The 18,612-nt window shown below is 42.0% G+C and overlaps 1 protein-coding gene across 3 annotated transcripts in view; it reads right to left on the reverse strand.

Annotated features, from left to right (window-relative positions):
* LOC139422652 (choline transporter-like protein 5-B) overlaps positions 1–18,612 on the reverse strand; it is a 99,593-nt gene that overhangs the window by 29,706 nt on the left and 51,275 nt on the right. For all 3 annotated transcript variants that reach the window (XR_011635754.1, XM_071173860.1, XM_071173951.1), the window contains exons 2-3: positions 16,571–16,619; positions 3,822–3,895 (exon numbers count right to left, since the gene is read on the reverse strand). Coding sequence is in view for 2 of the 3 variants with exons in the window: in XM_071173860.1 (XP_071029961.1) it covers positions 3,822–3,895; positions 16,571–16,619 (123 nt within the window). In the remaining variant the exon portion in view is untranslated. The remainder of the gene's footprint in view (positions 1–3,821; positions 3,896–16,570; positions 16,620–18,612) is intronic.

Below are 18,612 nucleotides of genomic sequence, written 5' to 3' on the forward strand. Positions count from 1 at the left end.
AGATGCCATTGAGCAGTGGTTCCCAAACTTCAAACAATCCACCTCCAACTGCGTACCCCCTCTAGCACCAGGGTCAGCGCACTCTCAAATGTTGTTTTCTGCAATCATTGTAAGCCTGCCACACACACACACACACACACACACACACACACACACACACACACACACACACACACACACACACACACACACACACACACACACACACACACACACACACACACACACACACACACACACACACACACACACACACACACACACACACACACACACACTATACGATACATTTATTAAACATAAGAATGAGTGAGAGTTTTTGTCACAACCCGGCTCGTGGGAAGTGACAAAGAGCTCTTATAGGACCAGGGCACAAATAATTATCATCAATAATTTTTATCTTTATTTAACCATCTTACATATAAAACCTTATCATTCATTGAAAATTGTGAATAACTCACCACAGGTTAATGAGAAGGGTGTGCTTGAAAGATACACATACTGTAACTCTGCAATGTTGGGTTGTATTGGAGAGAGTCTGTCTTAAATCATTTTCCACACACAGTCTGTGCTTGTATTTAGTTTTCATGCTAGTGAGGGCCGAGAATTCACTCTCACATAGGTACGCGGTTGCAAAGGGCATCAGTGTCTTAACAGCGCGATTTGCCAAGGCAGGATACTCTGAGCACAGCCCAATCCAGAAATCTGGCAGTGGCTTCTGATTAAATTAAATTTTCACAGAACCGCTTGTTGCAATTTCGATGAGGCTCTCTTGTTCAGATATCGGTAAGTGGACTGGAGGCAGGGCATGAAAGAGATAACGAATCCAGTTGTTTGTGCCTTCCGTTTTGGGAAAGTACCTGTGTAATTGCGCACCCAACTCACTCAGGTGCTTCGCTATACCATATTTGACATTGTCCGTAAGCGTGATCATTTGCACACAAAAATCATACAATGATGGAAAGACCTGTGTGTTGTCCTTGTTAATGCAGACAGAGAAGAGCTCCAACTTCTTAATCATAGCCTCAATTTTGTCCCGCACATTGAATATAGTTGTGGAGTGTCCCTGTAATCCTAGATTCAGATCATTCAGGTGAGAAACATCATCACCCAGATAGGCCAGTCGTGTAAGAAACTCGTCATCATGCAAACAGTCAGACAAGTGAAAATTATGGTCAGTAAAGAGAACTTTAAGTTTGTCTCTCGACTCCAAAAAATGCATCAATACTTTTCCCCTTGATAACCAGCGCACTTCTGTATGTTGTAAATGTGTTACATGTTCGCTGCCCATATCATTGCATAGTGCAGAAAATACACGAGAGTTCAGGGACCTTGCTTTAACAAAGTTAACAATTTTCACTCTAGTGTGCAAAACGTATTTCATGCTGTTAGGCATTCCCTTGGCAGCAAGAGCCTCTTGGTGGATGCTGCAGTGTACTAAAGTGTCGTCGGGACCAACTGCTTGCACACGCGTTACCACTCCACTATGTCTCCCTGTCATGGCTTTTGCGCCATCAGTACAGATACTTAATTTTAAAAATATATATTTCACCTTTACTTAACCAGGTAAGCTAGTTGAGAACAAGTTCTCATTTACAACTGCGTCCTGGATACCAACACATCTTGACCACCAAATTCCATTTCATGTCACAAAGTTGTCCAGTTCTTCAAAAATATCCTCTCCTGTTGTCCTGGTATCCAGAAGAGGATGTCTTCCTTAATTGACCCCCCATAAACGCAACAGACATATACCAACAGCTGTGCCAGGATGCGTCGTGAAACAGTGCCGTTTGATGAAGTCATTGTCTGTATAGTTTTTTTGTCCTTTTCCCCCAGCATTGTCCCAGCCATAGCCGCAGAAACAGGAAGAATGAAGTCCTCCACAATAGTATGGGGCTTGCCTGTCCTAGCGACTCGGTAGCTCACCATATAAGACACTTCTAGCCCCTTCTTATTAATGGTATCTGTTGCTTTTATACATGTCTTTCTACGCAAAAGTCTACTTAATTCTCGCTCAAAAACCTCCCGTGGCTTATTTTTCAAATGTGCATGTTTTGTTTCTAAATGTCTGCGCAAGAGTTGTGAGATAGTACTTTTGCACATATAACATACTGTGGCTGAGGAAAGGCAAACACCCAATATAAGTGAACCCCAAATCAATGTAGTTCTCATTATATTTGTGCCTCTTCAATGGTGCAATCGGGGCAGAAGCTCTTCGGCTGCATCAGATTCACAACTGTCAGTGTCCATGCTAGCTGGACTAACAACAAATGTAGAATTACTGATGCTAGCATTGGATGTGCTCGTGGAAGCAGAACAACTTGTGTCATCAACAGGTGCAGGTGTAGTACTGCTGTAGTACTGCTGGTAGTAGCAGTAGTACCAGTAGAGCTGGTATGAGTCTCTATGGAAACGCTGGCCTTACTTTTTTTTAACCCTTTATCCATTTTTGAGCAAACGGGATGAGCAGCAGCTACATTTGGCTACATACGGACCGTTAGTGGAATTCCCGCTGGAGAGTAACGGTAATGTGATTGGATGTTAATTATTTGACTAAGCTACCTGTATTTGACATTGTGATGTTATTTTGCTGAACACTAGACGTTTTTTGTTTGTTTTTTTTGGCACTGAAACAAGGCTACTCAGGCTAGAGAAAAAAAACTGTATAGCCCCGTTGGAAAATATAAATGGACCGTTTGAAAATGTTAAAAACAAATATATATTTTACATTTTTAAATGTGAATCCCATTTTTATTTGGCGTACCCCCGACGACATTGCAATATCTGCCATAGAGTAACCTCAGAAAACAGAAAGTGCCTCACATACAAACACACTGTTGTTACTAACTCCTGCTCATTAAGGAATGGGTCTGTCTCTGGGGAAATTCAGGCTCTCATATTTCTACCTCCCACACACTACACAATCAGAGGCTCTGTTGCTCAATGCAAAAATGGCATCAAATACAACACTAACATCGATATGGCACCACAGTTGGTGGAATATATAGAACACAAAGACTGTCTAGATGAGAGCTAGGCACGCAGAAACTCACTAACAAACATGAACACAGACGAACTCACACACACACACACCAACTTTCCTCACACCATCTGCTTAGACCAGTGTTTCCCAACCCTAGTACTCGAGTACCCTCAACAGTACACATTTTCATTGTAGTCCTAGACAAACACAGCTCATTCAACTCATTGAGGGATTGATGATTAGTTGACAAGTTGAATCAGGTGTGCTTGTCCAGGGCTACAATGAAATAGTGTACGGATAGGGGTACTTGAGGACCAGTTTTGGGAAACACTGGCTTACATGCTGACCAGACCGGAGAGTCTGCGATGCCAAGGGCTAAAATAGAACTCCTTTCTATTTCTGCCGCTGGTTATACCCACGTGGGGGATTGAAAGACGAACAGTTTTTCCGGTAGTCGTGGTAATACTATGAAAGTTTAGATGCTGATCACCATATAAGTTCAAAGATGAAAAGTCCTGGAAGGAGGAGAGATGACTAGAAACGATTCGGTTGGCCGTTTTATGTGTGGATTAATTGTCGGAGTAGAGGACCTTGTGCATTTCAGGTAGAATAACAACTCAATGTTTATATCCCAGGACAAATTAGCTAGCAACAGCAAGCTGCGTGTTGTGATCGCGTTTGGTGTAGGGGGACAAAATACATTTATGCACGTAAGTACACGATGGCGCATCCTTCTTTGAGGTACAACAGAGGGAAGGGGGATGTGTGTGGGACACTGGGACTTTGTTGTTATGAATCCTCTATGTCTGATGAAATATGCAACAACATGACAACTCACCCACGGTGCCCAGAGCGATGTAGCCGAGGATGACGATGACGAAGATGACACAGCACAACACATCCGTGCAGGCCCTGGGGAGAAGAGAGAGAGATAGAGAAACAGAGAGAGAGACGTGTGTAATATTTACAGTAAATTTGTATTGTTAATTATCTAGTTCACTTGCTTTGGCAAAGTTAACATATGTATTCCATGCCAACAAAAGCCCTTGTCATGACTGCCCTTGGGGGAGGATCATAGGTGCCCCCCCCCCTCAATTCAATTCAAGGGGCTATATTGGCATGGGAAACACATTTTAACATTGCCAAAGCAAATGAAGTACATAAACAAAAGTGAAATAAACAATCAAAATGAACAGTAAACATTACAATCACAGAAGTTACAAAATAATTAAGACATTTCAAATGTCATATTATGTACAGTGGGGCAAAAAAGTATTTAGTCAGCCACCAATTGTGCAAGTTCTCCCACTTAAAAAGATGAGAGGCCTGTAATTTTCATCATAGGTACACTTCAACTATGACAGACAAAATTAGGAAAATCCAGAAAATCACATTGTAGGATTTTTAATGAATTTATTTGCAAATTATGGTGGAAAATAAGTATTTGGTCACCTACAAACAAGCAAGATTTCTGGCTCTCACAGACCTGTAACTTCTTCTTTAAGAGGCTCCTCTGTCCTTCACTCGTTACCTGTATTAATGGCACCAGTTTGAACTTGTTATCAGTATAAACGTTGTACGAGATCTTCAGTTTCTTGGCAATTTCTTGCATGGAATAGCCTTAATTTCCGAGAACAAGAATAGACTGATGAGTTTCAGAATAAAGTTATTTGTTTCTGACCATTTTGAGCCTGTAATCGAACCCACAAATGCTGACGCTCCAGATACTCAACTAGTCTAAAGAAGGACAGTTTTATTGCTTCTTTATTAAGCATCAGACAAGCTCAGTGCATAATGTAGTTGATTTAATTAAAACACATAGGATTAGTCTATATACAGAAAAAAAAACATGTTTAAAATGGTTGGATTTTAGGTCAAATGTTTCATATGAGGTGACAGCACAGAATGTCACCTTTTATTTAACGGTACATTCGGAAAGTATTCAGACCCCTTGAATTTTCCTCAATCTACACACAATACCCCATAATGACAAAGCGAATACAGGTTTCTACATTTTTGAAAATGTACTAAAGAATAAAACTGAAATATCACATTTACATAAGTATTCAGACCCTTTACTCAGTACTTTGTTGAAGCATCTTTGGCAGTGATTACAGTCTCGAGTCTTCTTGGTTATGATGCTACAAGCTTGGCACACCTGTATTTGGGGAATTTCTCCCATTGCTCTCTGCAGATCCTCTCAAGCTCTGTCAGGATGGATGGGGAGCGTTGCTGCACAGCTATTTTCAGGTCTCTCCAGAGATGCCCAGAGCCCGGATCAAACCCGGATTGAACAAGTCAAGGACATTCAGAGACACTCCTGCATTGTCTTGGCTGTGTGCTTAGGGTCGTTGCCTTGTTGGAAAGTGAACCTTCATCCCATTCTGAGGTCCTGAGCGCTCTGGAGCAGGTTTTAATCAAGGATCTCTCTGTACTTTGCTCCGTTCATCTTTGCCTCGATCCTTACTAGCCTCCCAATCCCTGCTGCTGAAAAACATACCCACAGCATGATGCTGCCACCACCATAGGGATGGTGCCAGGTTTCCTCCAGACGTGACACTTAGCATTAAGGCCAAAAAGTTCAGTCCTGGTTTCATCAGACCAAAGAATCTGGTTTCTCATGATCTGAGAGTCTTTGGGTGCCTTTTGGCAAAGTCCAAGCGGGCGGTCATGTGGCTTTTACTGAAGAGTGACTTCCGTCTGGCCACTCCACCATAAAGGCCTGATTGGTGGAATGCTGCATACTGTAGATGGTTGTCCTTCTAGAAGTTTCTCTCATCTCCACAGATTAACTCTATAGCTCTTTCAGAGTGACCAAGAAAGGCCCTTCTCCCCAGATGTCTCAGATGCCTCCATCATTCTTAAATAGAAGAAGTTTGGAACAATCAAGACTCTTCCTAGAGCTGGCCGCCCAGCCAAACTTCTTCTATTTAAGAATGATGGAGGCCACTTCTTGGGGGCCTTCAATGCTGCAGAAAAGTTGTGGTACCCTTCCCCAGATCTGTGCCTCGACACAATCCTGTCTAGGAGCTCTATGGACAATTCCTTCAACCTGATGGCTTGGTTTTTGCTCTGACATGCACTGTCAATGGTGTGACCTTATATAGACAGGTGTGTGCCTTTCCAAGTCATATCCAATCAATTGGACTCCAATCCTGTTCTAGAAACATCTCAAGGATGATCAATGGCAACAGGATGCACCGGAACTCAATTTCAAGTCTCATAGCAAAGGGTCTGAATACTTAGAAAATGAGGTATCTGTTTTTATTTTTAATAAATTAGCAAAAATGAATAAAACCTCTTTTTACTTTGTCATTATGGGGTATTGTGTGTAGATTGCTGAGAGAAAAAAAGTATTTCATCCATTTTAGAAGAATTCACACCCCTCGACTTGTTTCACATTTAGTTGTGTTACAGCCTGAATTAAATTGAGATTTTGTGTCACTGGCATACATACACTATCTCATAATGTTAAAGCAGAATTGTTTTGAGAAATGTTTACACATTAAAAATTAACGCTGAAATACATTGTATTTTTAAAATTTATTTCACCTTTATTTAACCAGGTAAGCAAGTTGAAAACAAGTTCTCATTTACAACTGCGACCTGGCCAAGATTTTTTTTAAAGCAGTGCGACACAAACAACACATGGGATAAACAAACGTACAGTCAGTAATACAATAGAAAGATCTGTATACAGTGTGTTCAAATGAAGTAAGGAGGTAAGGAAATAAATATGCCAATAGTGGCGAAGTAATTACAATTTAGCAATTTACACTGGAGTGATAATTGTGCAGATAATGATGTGCAAGTAGAAGAGTGGCCTAGTTACGAGTTTTTACTTAATTCGGCTGAAAATATATGGCAAGACTTGAAAATTGCTGTCTAGCGAAGACTATAACAACCAATTCAACAGAGCTGGAAGAATTTTAAAAAGAATAATGTGCAAATATTGTACAATCCAGGTGTGCAAAGCTCTTAGAGACTTACCCAGATAGACTCACAACTGTAATTGCTGGCAAAGTTTATTCTAACACTTATTGACTCAGGGGTGAGAATACTTATGTAAATGAGATATTTCTATATTTCCATTTCAATACATTTGCTAACATTTCTAAAAACATGTTTTCACTTTGTCATTATGGGGTATTGTGTGTAGATGGGTGAGAAAGAAAATCAATTTGGGAAACGCACCGTATTAAATAAAGCCATAACAACATGGAACTCCGCCACCCCAGTTAACTCAAGCTAGCAATAAAACCAGATTAAAAAACACCTTACTGCACAAAAGGGGACTGTGAAGAGACAGACATTTTATGTGTCTTGTATTGTAATTTCCACTGCATTATGGATTTGACCTAGATACTGTGTGTATGTACTGATATGTAGGCTGTGTGTGATGTTTTAAATATATGTATTTCAGTCCTTGACTAATAATGTTCTGTACTAAGTATTATATCATGATTCATGTGGACCCCAGGAAGAATCGCTCCTGCTTTTGCAGCAGCTAAAGGGGATCCTAACGCTGTACCAATACCAATGTTTTTGAGTATTTTTTTCTGAATGGCATATTCAGCAAATTGGATGTTGTCTATCACAGTGCCATCCGGTTTGTCACCAAAGCCCCATATACTACCCACCACTGCGACCTGTATGCTCTCGTTGGCTGGCCCTCGCTTCATATTCGTCGCCAAACTCACTGGCTCCAGGTCATCTAGAAGTCTTTGCTAGGTAAAGCCCCACCTTATCTCAGCTCACTGGTCACCATAGCAGCACCCACCCGTAGTACGCGCTCCAGCAGGTATATTTCACTGGTCATCTCCAAAGCCATTCCCTCCAGTTCTCTGCTTGCAATGACTAGAACTAATTGCAAAAATCACTGAAGCCGCAGTCTTATATCTCCTTCTCTAACTTTAAGCATCAGCCGTCAGAGCAGATTATAGATCATTGCATCTGTACATAGCCCATCTGTAAATAGCCCACCCAACTACCTCATCCCCCAATTTTTTTTTTTTTGCTCCTTTGCACCCCAGTATCTCTACTTGCACATTCATCTTCTGCACATCAATCACTCCAGTGTTTAATTGGTAATTTGTAATTATTACGTAACTATGGCCCATTTATTGCCTTACCTCCTTAATCTTACTCCATTTGCACACACTGTATAAAGACTTTTCAATTGTGTTATTGACTGTACTTTTGTTTATCCCATGAGTAACTCTGTGTTGTTTGTGTCGCACTGCTTTGCTCTATCTTGGCCAGGTCGCAGTTGTAAATGAGAACTTGTTCTCAACTGGCCTACCTGGTTAAATAAAGGTGAAATAAAAAATAAAATGAAAAATGGTGTAAGTACACACACATTATTCACCATTCAGTTCCTATTGGGCAAAATGTAATCCAAAACTAGGGCCGTCAGAGTTACTAGGGCCGTCAGAGTTACTAGGGCCGTCAGAGTTACTAGGGCCGTCAGAGTTACTAGGGCCGTCAGAGTTACTAGGGCCGTCAGAGTTACTAGGGCCGTCAGTGTACTCATTGCACTAATTGTTTTTAAATCGTGATTAATCGCAATGTCGTAAATCATTCAAAATACACACCTACACAGCGAAAAACAACAATATGATGTCAAAACAAGTTGACATTGAGAAAGAGTGCTTTATCAAGTTACCTGATTTTGCTTACAGTTACTTTTTACAAAATCAAGACGTCAATATTTTGTAATGCTTCTTGTATAACTAATCTTAAAATTACAGCTCAATTAATTCTGAATTTCCTATTAATATCACAGCAAATCCTGCGATTTACTTAATTTATTTTTTATTGTTTGAAACCCCGATCCAAAACAAACCGCAAATGCATCAAACTAGATTGTAGTCACAAGCTTGATGTAGTCATTGTGTGCTAGAAATGCACACACGTTTAGGTAACTAAATACGGCTAACTGATTTAGATGGCATTGCACAGTTTAAGCTTTGCATCACAAATTATCCTGGAATGTTTTGCAAAGTGCTGTTGCAATTAAGCAGAATGTTTATGGCCCTACATAAATACCGTAGGTAATTGCCACTGCATTAGCATTCCACTCTAATGAGTTGTTATGTGAAAGTGGAGCTTTTTGGAGTTCAACAATAAAGACGATTGAGATTCCTTCCCAGTTACTGGATTTGTCCTTTTTTCAACGATCTAGACAAAATATTCTGTTTTCAAGCCGGTTTCACTTAAAACTGTAACTAGGGCACTCAAGAAAATGCAATGCCGTCTTGGTAAGCAACTCCAGTGTATATTTCACCTTGTGTTTTAGGTTATTGTCCTGCTGAAAGGTGAATTTTCCCCCCAGTGTCTGTTGGAAAGCAGACTGAACCAGGTTTTCCTTAAGGATCCTGCCTGTGCTTAGTTCTAAATGGTTTATTTTTATAATTAAAAACTCTCTAGTCCTTGCCCATGACAAGCATACCCATAACATGGTGCAGCCATCACCATGCTTGACAATGTGAAGAGTGGTACTCAGTGATGTGTTTAGTTAGATTTGCCCCAAATATAATGCTCTCTATTCAGGTCATAAAGTTCATTTCTTTGCCACATTGTTTGCATCTTTACTTTAGTACATTATTGCAAACAGGATGCATGTTTTAGAATATTTGTATTCTGTACAGGCTTCCTTCTTTTCACTCTGTCAATAAGGTTAGTAATTCTGAAGTAACTACAATGTTGTTGATCAATCCTCAGTTCTCTCCTATCACAGCCATTAAACTCTGTAATTGTTTTAAAGTCACAACTGGCCTCATGGTGAAATCCCTGAGCGATTTCCTTCCTCTCTGGCAAGTTAGGAAGGACACCTGTATTTTGTAGTGACTGTGTGTATTGATACACCATCCAAAGTGTAATTAATAACTTCACCATGCTAAAAGGGATATTCAATGTCTGCTTTTTAAAACTGTTTTAGCCATCTACCAATAAATGCCCTTCTTTGCGAGTCATTGGAAAACCTCCCTGGTCTTTGTGGCTGAATCTGTGTTTGGCTGAGGAACCTTACCGATAATTGTATGTGTGAGATACAGAGATGAGGTAGTCATTCAAAAATAATGTTGAACACTGTTACTGCACACAACTTATTATGTGACTTGGAAAGCACATTTTTACCCCTGAACTAATTTAGGGTTGACATAACAAAGGGGTTGGATACTTATTGAATCAAGACATTCCAGCTTTTCATTTTGAAATAATTTGTAAAAATGTCTAAAAATATAATTCCACTTAGACATTATGGGGTATTGTGTGTAGGCAAAACAAAATGATATTTAATCCATTGTAAATGCAGGCTGTAACATAACAAAATGTGAAAAAAGTCAAGGGGTGTGAATACTTTCTGATTTTACTGTAAATGGATGAGATCCAAAAGTACAGTACCTGTAATACACATCTTTCTCACTGCTGAATGAAATGTCTATCACCAATCTCATCTGAATTACATGAAGTCTGGAGACATCATCATTATTCAAGTGTCCAATGATTTCAAGTCTGTATGTAGGCAGCAGCCTCTCTGTGTTAGTGACAGCTGTTTAACAATCTGATGGCCTGGAGATTGAAAAATAGCTTCGGTCTCTCGGTCCCAGCTTTGATGCACCTGTACTGACCTCGCCTTCTGGATGGTAGCGGGGTGAACAGGCAGTGGCTCGGGTGGTTGTTGTCCTTGATTATCTTTTTGGCCTGCCTGTGACATCGGGTGCCTGGAGGGCAGGTAGTTTGCCCCCGGTGATGCGTTGTGCAGACCGTACCACCCTCTGGAGAGCCCTGCGGTTGTGGGCGGAGCAGTTGTCATACCAGGCAGTGAAGTTTTTAGATGAAAAGACAAAATTATTCAGCTTCCTGAGGTTGAAGAGGCGCTTCATCACACTGTCTGTGTGGTTAGACCATTTCAGTTTGTCCGTGACGCCGAGGAACATAAAACTTTCCATCATCTCCACTACTGTCTCGTTGACGTGGAGAGTGGGGTGCTTCCTCTGCTGTTTCCTGAAGTCCACGATCATCTCCTTTGTTTTGTTGACGTTGAGTGAGAGGTTGTTTTCCTGACACCACACTGAGTGCCCTCACCTATTTCACAGAATATGTATGATTGTAAGGTTTTTCTGAATTCCGCTAAAACAAAATGCATGGTATTTTCAGACTCTAAACATCCTGAAAACCATGTAATTACTACCTTGGAACGACATGCTATAGAGCAAGTCAAAACAAATATCTGGGAGTTTGGTGGAAGTTTACATACACCTTAGCCAAATACATTTAAACTCAGTATTTAACAATTCCTGACATTTAATCCTAGTAAGAATTCCCTGTCTTAGGTCAGTTAGGATCACCAATTTATTTTAAGAAGGTGAAATGTCAGAATAATAGTAGAGAATGATTTATTTTGTATTTTATTTCTTTCATCACATTCCCAGTGGGTCAGACGTTTACATACACTCAATTAGTATTTGGTAGCATTGCCTTTAAATTGTTTAACTTGGGTCAAACGTTTCAGGTAGCCTTCCACAAGCTTCCCACAATAAGTTTGTGTAACTGAGTCAGGTTTGTAGGCCTTGCTTGCACAAGCTTTTCCAGTTCTTCCCACAAATGTTCTATAGGATTGAGGTCAGGGCTTTGTGATGGCCACTTCAATACCTTGACTTTGTTGTCCTTAAGCCATTTTAACTCAACTTTGGAAGTATGCTTGGGGTCATTGCCCATTTGGAAGACCCATTTGCGGTCTTCCAAGCTTTAACTTTCTGACAGATGTCTTGAGATGTTGCTTCAATATATCCACATAATTTTCCATCCTCATGATGTCATCTATTTTGTGAAGTGCACCAGTCCCTCCTGCATCAAAGCACCCCCACAACATGATGCTGCCAGCCCCATGCTTCACGGTTGAGATGATGTTCTTCAGCTTGCAAGCCTCCCCCTTTTTCCTCCAAACATAACAATGGTCATTATGGCCAAACAGTTCTATTTTTGGTTTCATCAGACCAGAGGACTTTTCTCCAAAAAGTACAACCTTTGTCCCCATGTGCAGTTGCAAACCGTAGTCTGGCTTTTTTATGGCTGTTTTGGAGCAGTGGCTTCTTCCTTGCTGAGCGGCCTTTCAGGTTATGTCGATATAGGACTTGTTTTACTGTGGATATAGATACTTTTGTACCGGTTTCATCGAGTGTCTTCACAAGGGCCTTTGCTGTTGTTCTGGGATTGATTTGCACTTTTCGCACCAAAGTACGTTCAGCTCAAGGAGACAGAACGAGTCTCCTTCCTGAGCGTTATGACGGCTGCGTGGTCCCATGGTGTTTATACTTGCATACTATTGTTTGTACCGATGAACGTGGTATCTTCAGGCATTTGGAAATTGCTCCCAAGGATGAACCAGACTTGTGGAGGTCTACAATTATTTTCTGAGGTCTTGGCTGATTTCTTTTGATTTTCCCATGATGACAAGCAAAGAGGCACTGATTTTGAAGGTAGGCCTTGAAATTCATCCACAGGTATACCTCCAAGTAACTAAAATTATGTCAATTAGCCTATCAGAAGCTTCTAAAGCCATGATGTCATTTTCTGGAATTTTCCAAGCTGTTTAAAGGCACAGTCAACTTAGTGTATGTAAACTTCTGACCCACTGGAATTGGGATGCCGTGAATTATAAGTTAAATAATCTGTCTGTAAACAATTGTTGGAAAAATTCTGTGTCCTGCGCTTGACTCCGTCCTCACCTCTGCACAACTGACATATGACAGCTATTCCAATTGCCAAGAAACTGTAGATCTCGTACAGCGCTGTGTACTACACACTTCACTGAACAGCCCAAACTGTCTCTAACCAGAATAGAAAGAGGAGTGGGAGGCCCCGGTGCTCAACTGAGCAAGAGGATATTAGAGGATATTAGTGTGTCTAGTTTGAGAAACAGACGCCTCACAAGTCCTCAACTGGCAGCTTCATTAAATAGTACCCGCAAAACACCTGTCTCAACGTCAACAGTGAAGAGGCGACTTCGGGATGCTGGCCTTCTCGGCAGAGTTGCAAAGAAAAAGCCATATCTCAGACTGGCCAATGAAAAGAAAGGATTAAGATGGGCAAAATAACACAGGACACTGGACAGAGGAACTCTGCCTAGAAGGCAAGCATCCCGGAGTCGCCTCTTCACTGCTGACGTTGAGACTGGTGTCAAGGGGTCTGAATACTTCCTGAATGCACTGTATATATATATTTGATGGCAGAGACTCAAAGAATGGCATGTTTATAGCGTGATGGTTATGGAACTCAGACTTCAAAGGCTATGCCACATTTTGAAAACAGACCCAGACAAAGGGAGTTGAGGCAGAACTCCATCACACTGACTATATTCCTGTAGAGACTTCCTGTAGAGACAGTTCCTGTAGAGACGGTTAATTTGATACAGTGTGAAGTGGAGCTACGCCACCTCAGGCACTGCCTGCTCTAATATTAAACACTGTATTAAAAAGAGATGAGGGACTACTTTTTCATTTCATTCAAGGCAAGGAACAAGAGCTGTTAGTATTTGAGTCAGGTAATGCAGTGGACCAGCGGGTAGCTAGGAATTATGGGTGATTAGTCGGTGAGATCCAGGGGGTGGGACTCCGAGGCAGACCTTCTAACACCTCTTCACTGCCTTACTGTGAGGTCAGTCTTCACTGTCTTCTAACCAACCCCCCAGGGCCTAGAAATTACCTCCTTAAGGCAAAGGCAAAACTGGCACAACATAGATAATACAAATAACCACCTTTGAGTCATTCAAAGGTGAACGCTGAAAGGATGATGCCAAAGGAGAGAAGAAAAACATTGTCTCTTTTATCTATGAGAAGCAAACGCAGCTGGAATGCAAATGTGGTCCACTGTCAAATTCCTGTCCTAGTCGAAACCCATTCTGATTTCCAAACCTGGCCTGCCTTAGATCTCCCCCATATCTGAACCAAAAGCCAATCGGCTAGAACAAGTTCTTTCCACCTGCTGGGTTGGTGTTTGTGTGTGCTGCTAGGCTGTGAGGCAGTGAATACTGGCTGGTATTCTTGCAATGCCATGTGAAGCTGTGTGTATTATTCGTAAAGCTCACTCCACTTAGAGAGCCATGGCTGTGGTGGTGATAACTGGTTAGACGCTGCTACAGAGTAGCCTGGGTACCATTCTGGTGTGTCACCACCGGCCCCGCCTGTCTCCAGCACAATGAGAATTAACAGAGAGAGGGTTTGGGAGAAAGGGGGAGAAATAGTGGATTCCCACATGCTGGAACACACTGGGAAATGTCTAACCGTCTGGAGAGCCAACAGGGATAGCAACGGAAGGCAGGAGGGTTTTGAATGTTTTTTTTAACTTTCCTGCCTTGACTAAAAAGACGCGCAGTCCACTGTTCACTGTCAATTACATTATTTCAATTCATACATTATTCAGACGTACTTTACAGATTGATATGCAGCTCGTACAACAGTATAATTGTAGGCAGAATTAGTCAGAAAGCTACAATATATGCCCATTTTCTCTACTCTTTGGAGAACTGTTAACCACAGGTATGGACTTCATTTAGGCAGTGAGCTTCACTTCTCTCCCAGTTCTCATTAAAAAAGCCTACAAGCAAGAGAAACATAAAAGGGCCTTCACTCAGTCCACACAGATGTAGGAGTTATTAGAGCTGGAAAGGGTGGGATACAGAGGAGATGAGATGGAGAAATAGAGAGGGTGGGATAGAGAGGAGACGGAGAGGGTGGGATAGAGAGGAGACGGAGAGGGTGGGAGAGAGAGGAGATGGAGAGGGTGGGAGAGAGAGGAGATGGAGAGGGTAGGATAGAGAGGAGATGGATGGGATATAGAGGAGATAGGATAGAGAGGAGATGGATGGGGTGGGATAGAGAGGAGCTGTAGGGGATGGGAAAGAGGAGATGGAGAGGGTGGGATAGAGAGGAGATGGAGAGGGTGGGATAGAGAGGAGATGGAGAGGGTGGGATAGAGAGGGTGGAATAGAGAGGAGATGGAGAGGGTGGGATATAGAGAAGATGGAGAGGTTGGAATAGAGAGGAGATGGAGAGGGTGGGATAGAGAGGAGATGGAGAGGGTTGGATAGAGAGGAGACGAGAGGGTGGGATAGAGAGGAGACGAGAGGGTGGGATAGAGAGGAGACGAGAGGGTGGGATAGAGAGGAGACGGAGAGGGTGGGATAGAGAGGAGATGGCATGGGATATAGAGGAGATGGAGAGGGTGGGATAGAGAGGAGATGGAGAGGGTGGAATAGAGAGGAGATGGAGAGGGTTGGATAGAGAGGAGATGGAGAGGGTTGGATAGAGAGGAGATGGAGAGGGTGGGATAGAGAGGAGACGAGAGGGTGGGATAGAGAGGAGACGGAGAGGGTGGGATAGAGAGGATATGGAGAGGGTGGGATAGAGAGGAGATGGAGAGGGTGGGATAGAGAGGAGATGGAAGGATAGAGAGGAGATGGAGAGGGTGGGATAGAGAGGACTTGGAGAGGAGATGGAGAGGGTGGGATAGGGAAGCTCAGGAGGACCTGAACATGCTTTCCCACCAGCTTGTGAAACTGGTCTTGAATATATTCTACAGTATGAAGTAATGATACGCTTCAGTGGTCCAAAGAGAATAAGCACAACTTTGAAAGGCTATCAGACATACGCAGCTGCATACTAAGTTACCAATGTTGTTTACTGTGTTGTCTAGTGAGATGACATAGTCAAGTGAGAGCCAAACAAATGCAAACAAATCAAATCAAATGTATTTATATAGCCCATCTTACATCAGCTGATGTCACAAAGTGCTGTACAGAAACCCAGCCTAAAACCCCAAACAGCAAGCAATGCAGGTGTAGAAGCACGGTGGCTAGGAAGACATAGCAACAAGACATAGCAACAAGACATAGCAACATGGCATTGGTCAATGGACCAGGTAAAGATCAAACATTCAACCTCTGACTGCTTCCTTGTTAAATGAAAATATGTCAAAGGGGGATCTTATATTACAGTTAACGCGCTAAACTCCCTATGTTATGTGAGTGTGTAAACTCCAGACCACCATGTGACTAATAGCCAATGATCTGTGTGATGTAGCAAAGAGACCTGCCAGCCCTCAGCCGCTCTCGATTAACACTGCCTGACAAACGATCAATGTGTTGACACGCGAAGAAGCTTATGAAACAGTGTGGTTCTAAAAGCATGCACAATTACATTCTAGGTCCGTTTTACAAGATTACTATAGGCATATCTTTGGGACAGAGAAAAAAGGAGAGAAAAAATAACACTTCTGTAAAGAAGAATCTAGGCCTCACTGTCTATAGGCTGCTGAACGTCCATCATGCAGCTTATTACTGTACACGTCTGGTCCCGTGTGGCTCAGTTGGTAGAGCATGGCACATTAACTACCAGGGTTGTGGGTTTGATTCCCACGGGGGACCAATGCGAATGACAATGTATGCACTCACTACTGTAAGTCGCTCTGGATAAGAACGTCTGATCAATAACTAACATGTAAACGTTATGTCTCTGTAGCTTATTCAGCTGAAAAAGTATAAATAAACATGCAAGGGAAGTTGGAGTTGACCAGTGAGTACAGTACCTGTTATGGATAGGTCCTCTGAAGCTCGGGTCAAAGTTGCGTGGCTCACCTGTAAGGGAAGCAGATCATAGAGTGGTTACCATTTGTAAACCAAGAGTCTGTTACCTCTTTAACATGTAACACAGCGGTGTCTCAGAGAACTACTCGGCTTAGAAACAGGGACGTCTATAATATTGCTAAGACAATTTACATGTACAGTGAACAAGTATTTGCCATTTTTCTGATTTACTCTATTTTTGTATATTTTTGATTCTTCAACCAAAATGTAATATTAGATAAAGGGAACCTGAGTTTACAAATACACATTTTTTTTATACTTGTTTATTTGATTAACAAAGTCATGCAACATCCAATTCCCCTGTGTTAAAAAGTTATTGCTCCCTTACTCTCAATAACGGGTTGTGTCGCCTTTAGCTGAAATGACTGCAACCAAAGTTGCTTATCAGTCTCTCACATCTTACTGTGGAATTTGGTTTTTCGACTAGTCGAAGTCCAGACCTAATCCCAATTGAGATGTTGTGGCAGGACTTGAAATGAGCAGTTCATGCTTGAAAACCCACAAATGTCACTGAGTTACAGCAGTTCTGCATGAACAAGTGGGCCAAAGTTCCTCCACAGTGACAAGAGAGACTGATCAACAACTACAGGAAGTGTTTGGTTGGAGTCATTGCAGCTAAAGGTGGCACAACCAGTTATTGAGTGTAAGGGGGCAATTACTTTTTCACACAGGGGCTTTGGGTGTTGTATAACTTTGTTTAGGAAATAAATCAAAGTATGTAATCATTGTGTTATTTGTTCCCTCAGGGTCCATTTATCTAATATTAGGTTTGGGTTGAAGATCTGATAGCATTCAGTATCAAAAATACGCAAACAAGTAGAGAAAATTAAAAAGGGGCAAATGCTTTTTCACAGCACTGCATGAGATCAAAAGAGAAGTTATTGAATGTAGACTACAGAGCAGAAATAAAGTGTTTAAAAACAGTAACATACAGTAGCTGCACCTGGTCTTACTGACAGGAACGGTGATCAGTGAGAGGAAGTGAAACAACAACACATTTACCAGTAGACATAAAATTGTGTCTGGTCTGTTCCGGCAATAAGCGTAACATCCAACTGCCTGGGAGGGCACTAACTAGTTCAGTTCACAGCTCCTTCCTGTATCTTCAGTCCAAATGGCACCATATTCCCCTAACAGTGCATAACTTCCTACCGGTACAAATGTAGTAGACTAAGTAGAGGTGTGCCATTTGTGACGCATCCTGTGTAGCAGTACTGAGATGCTAACATGATGCCAAGCTACTATGTGTATGTGTTCGTGCCTGCTTGAGTGTGTGAGAGTGTGTCCACGTCCACATCCCAACGTGTGTTTGTATGTGTGCTGTATATGTTTTCCGGTGCCCCCGTGGAGTTGCAGTATGAACTGTTCCTGTGAGCACATTCATCATCACACAGAGAGTGTCATTTCTCAGAGCAACATGAGTGGGCCTATCTCCCATCTGTCTCTGAAGGCCTGCTTCTGCTCTCAGAGATACAGCCCACTTGGCAGAACCCAGCACCGGAGACACTGTACTACGCACTTGGCCTCCTCACTGAGCACTCATGAATCACTGGGTGTCATTGGCTGAGAGAGAGAGAGAGAGTGAGAAAGATACATGGCAACGCTCTCATGTTGACGATCAATCACGTGGCTGAAGTGTTCAACATTTCCGGGTGAAGAGCATTGTCTCCATCAGCACTGTCCCGACATTCAGGCATCACATTCGGAGGAGGTCATTAGTTATTTATGCAAAGAGAAATGTAAAAGTACGACATTCAAAGGACTTGGACCCATAACCCCCCTGTGCCAGAGACGCTGTGCTCCTCCAACCCACTGAGTATACAGTCCATTGTTCTCTACCGCAATGACGTTGTATTTTGGTTCTAAATAAAGACGCCCAGGACCTTGGAGATTTTCTAGGATTAATCTGCATCTCTCAGCCAAGGACAAAGAGTCACAGGACCAGGTGCAGTCAGCAGGAGACTACAGCAACCTTGGAATTCAG

This window comes from Oncorhynchus clarkii, chromosome 1, assembly GCF_045791955.1.
Source record: "Oncorhynchus clarkii lewisi isolate Uvic-CL-2024 chromosome 1, UVic_Ocla_1.0, whole genome shotgun sequence".
Taxonomy (NCBI): Eukaryota; Metazoa; Chordata; class Actinopteri; order Salmoniformes; family Salmonidae; genus Oncorhynchus; species Oncorhynchus clarkii.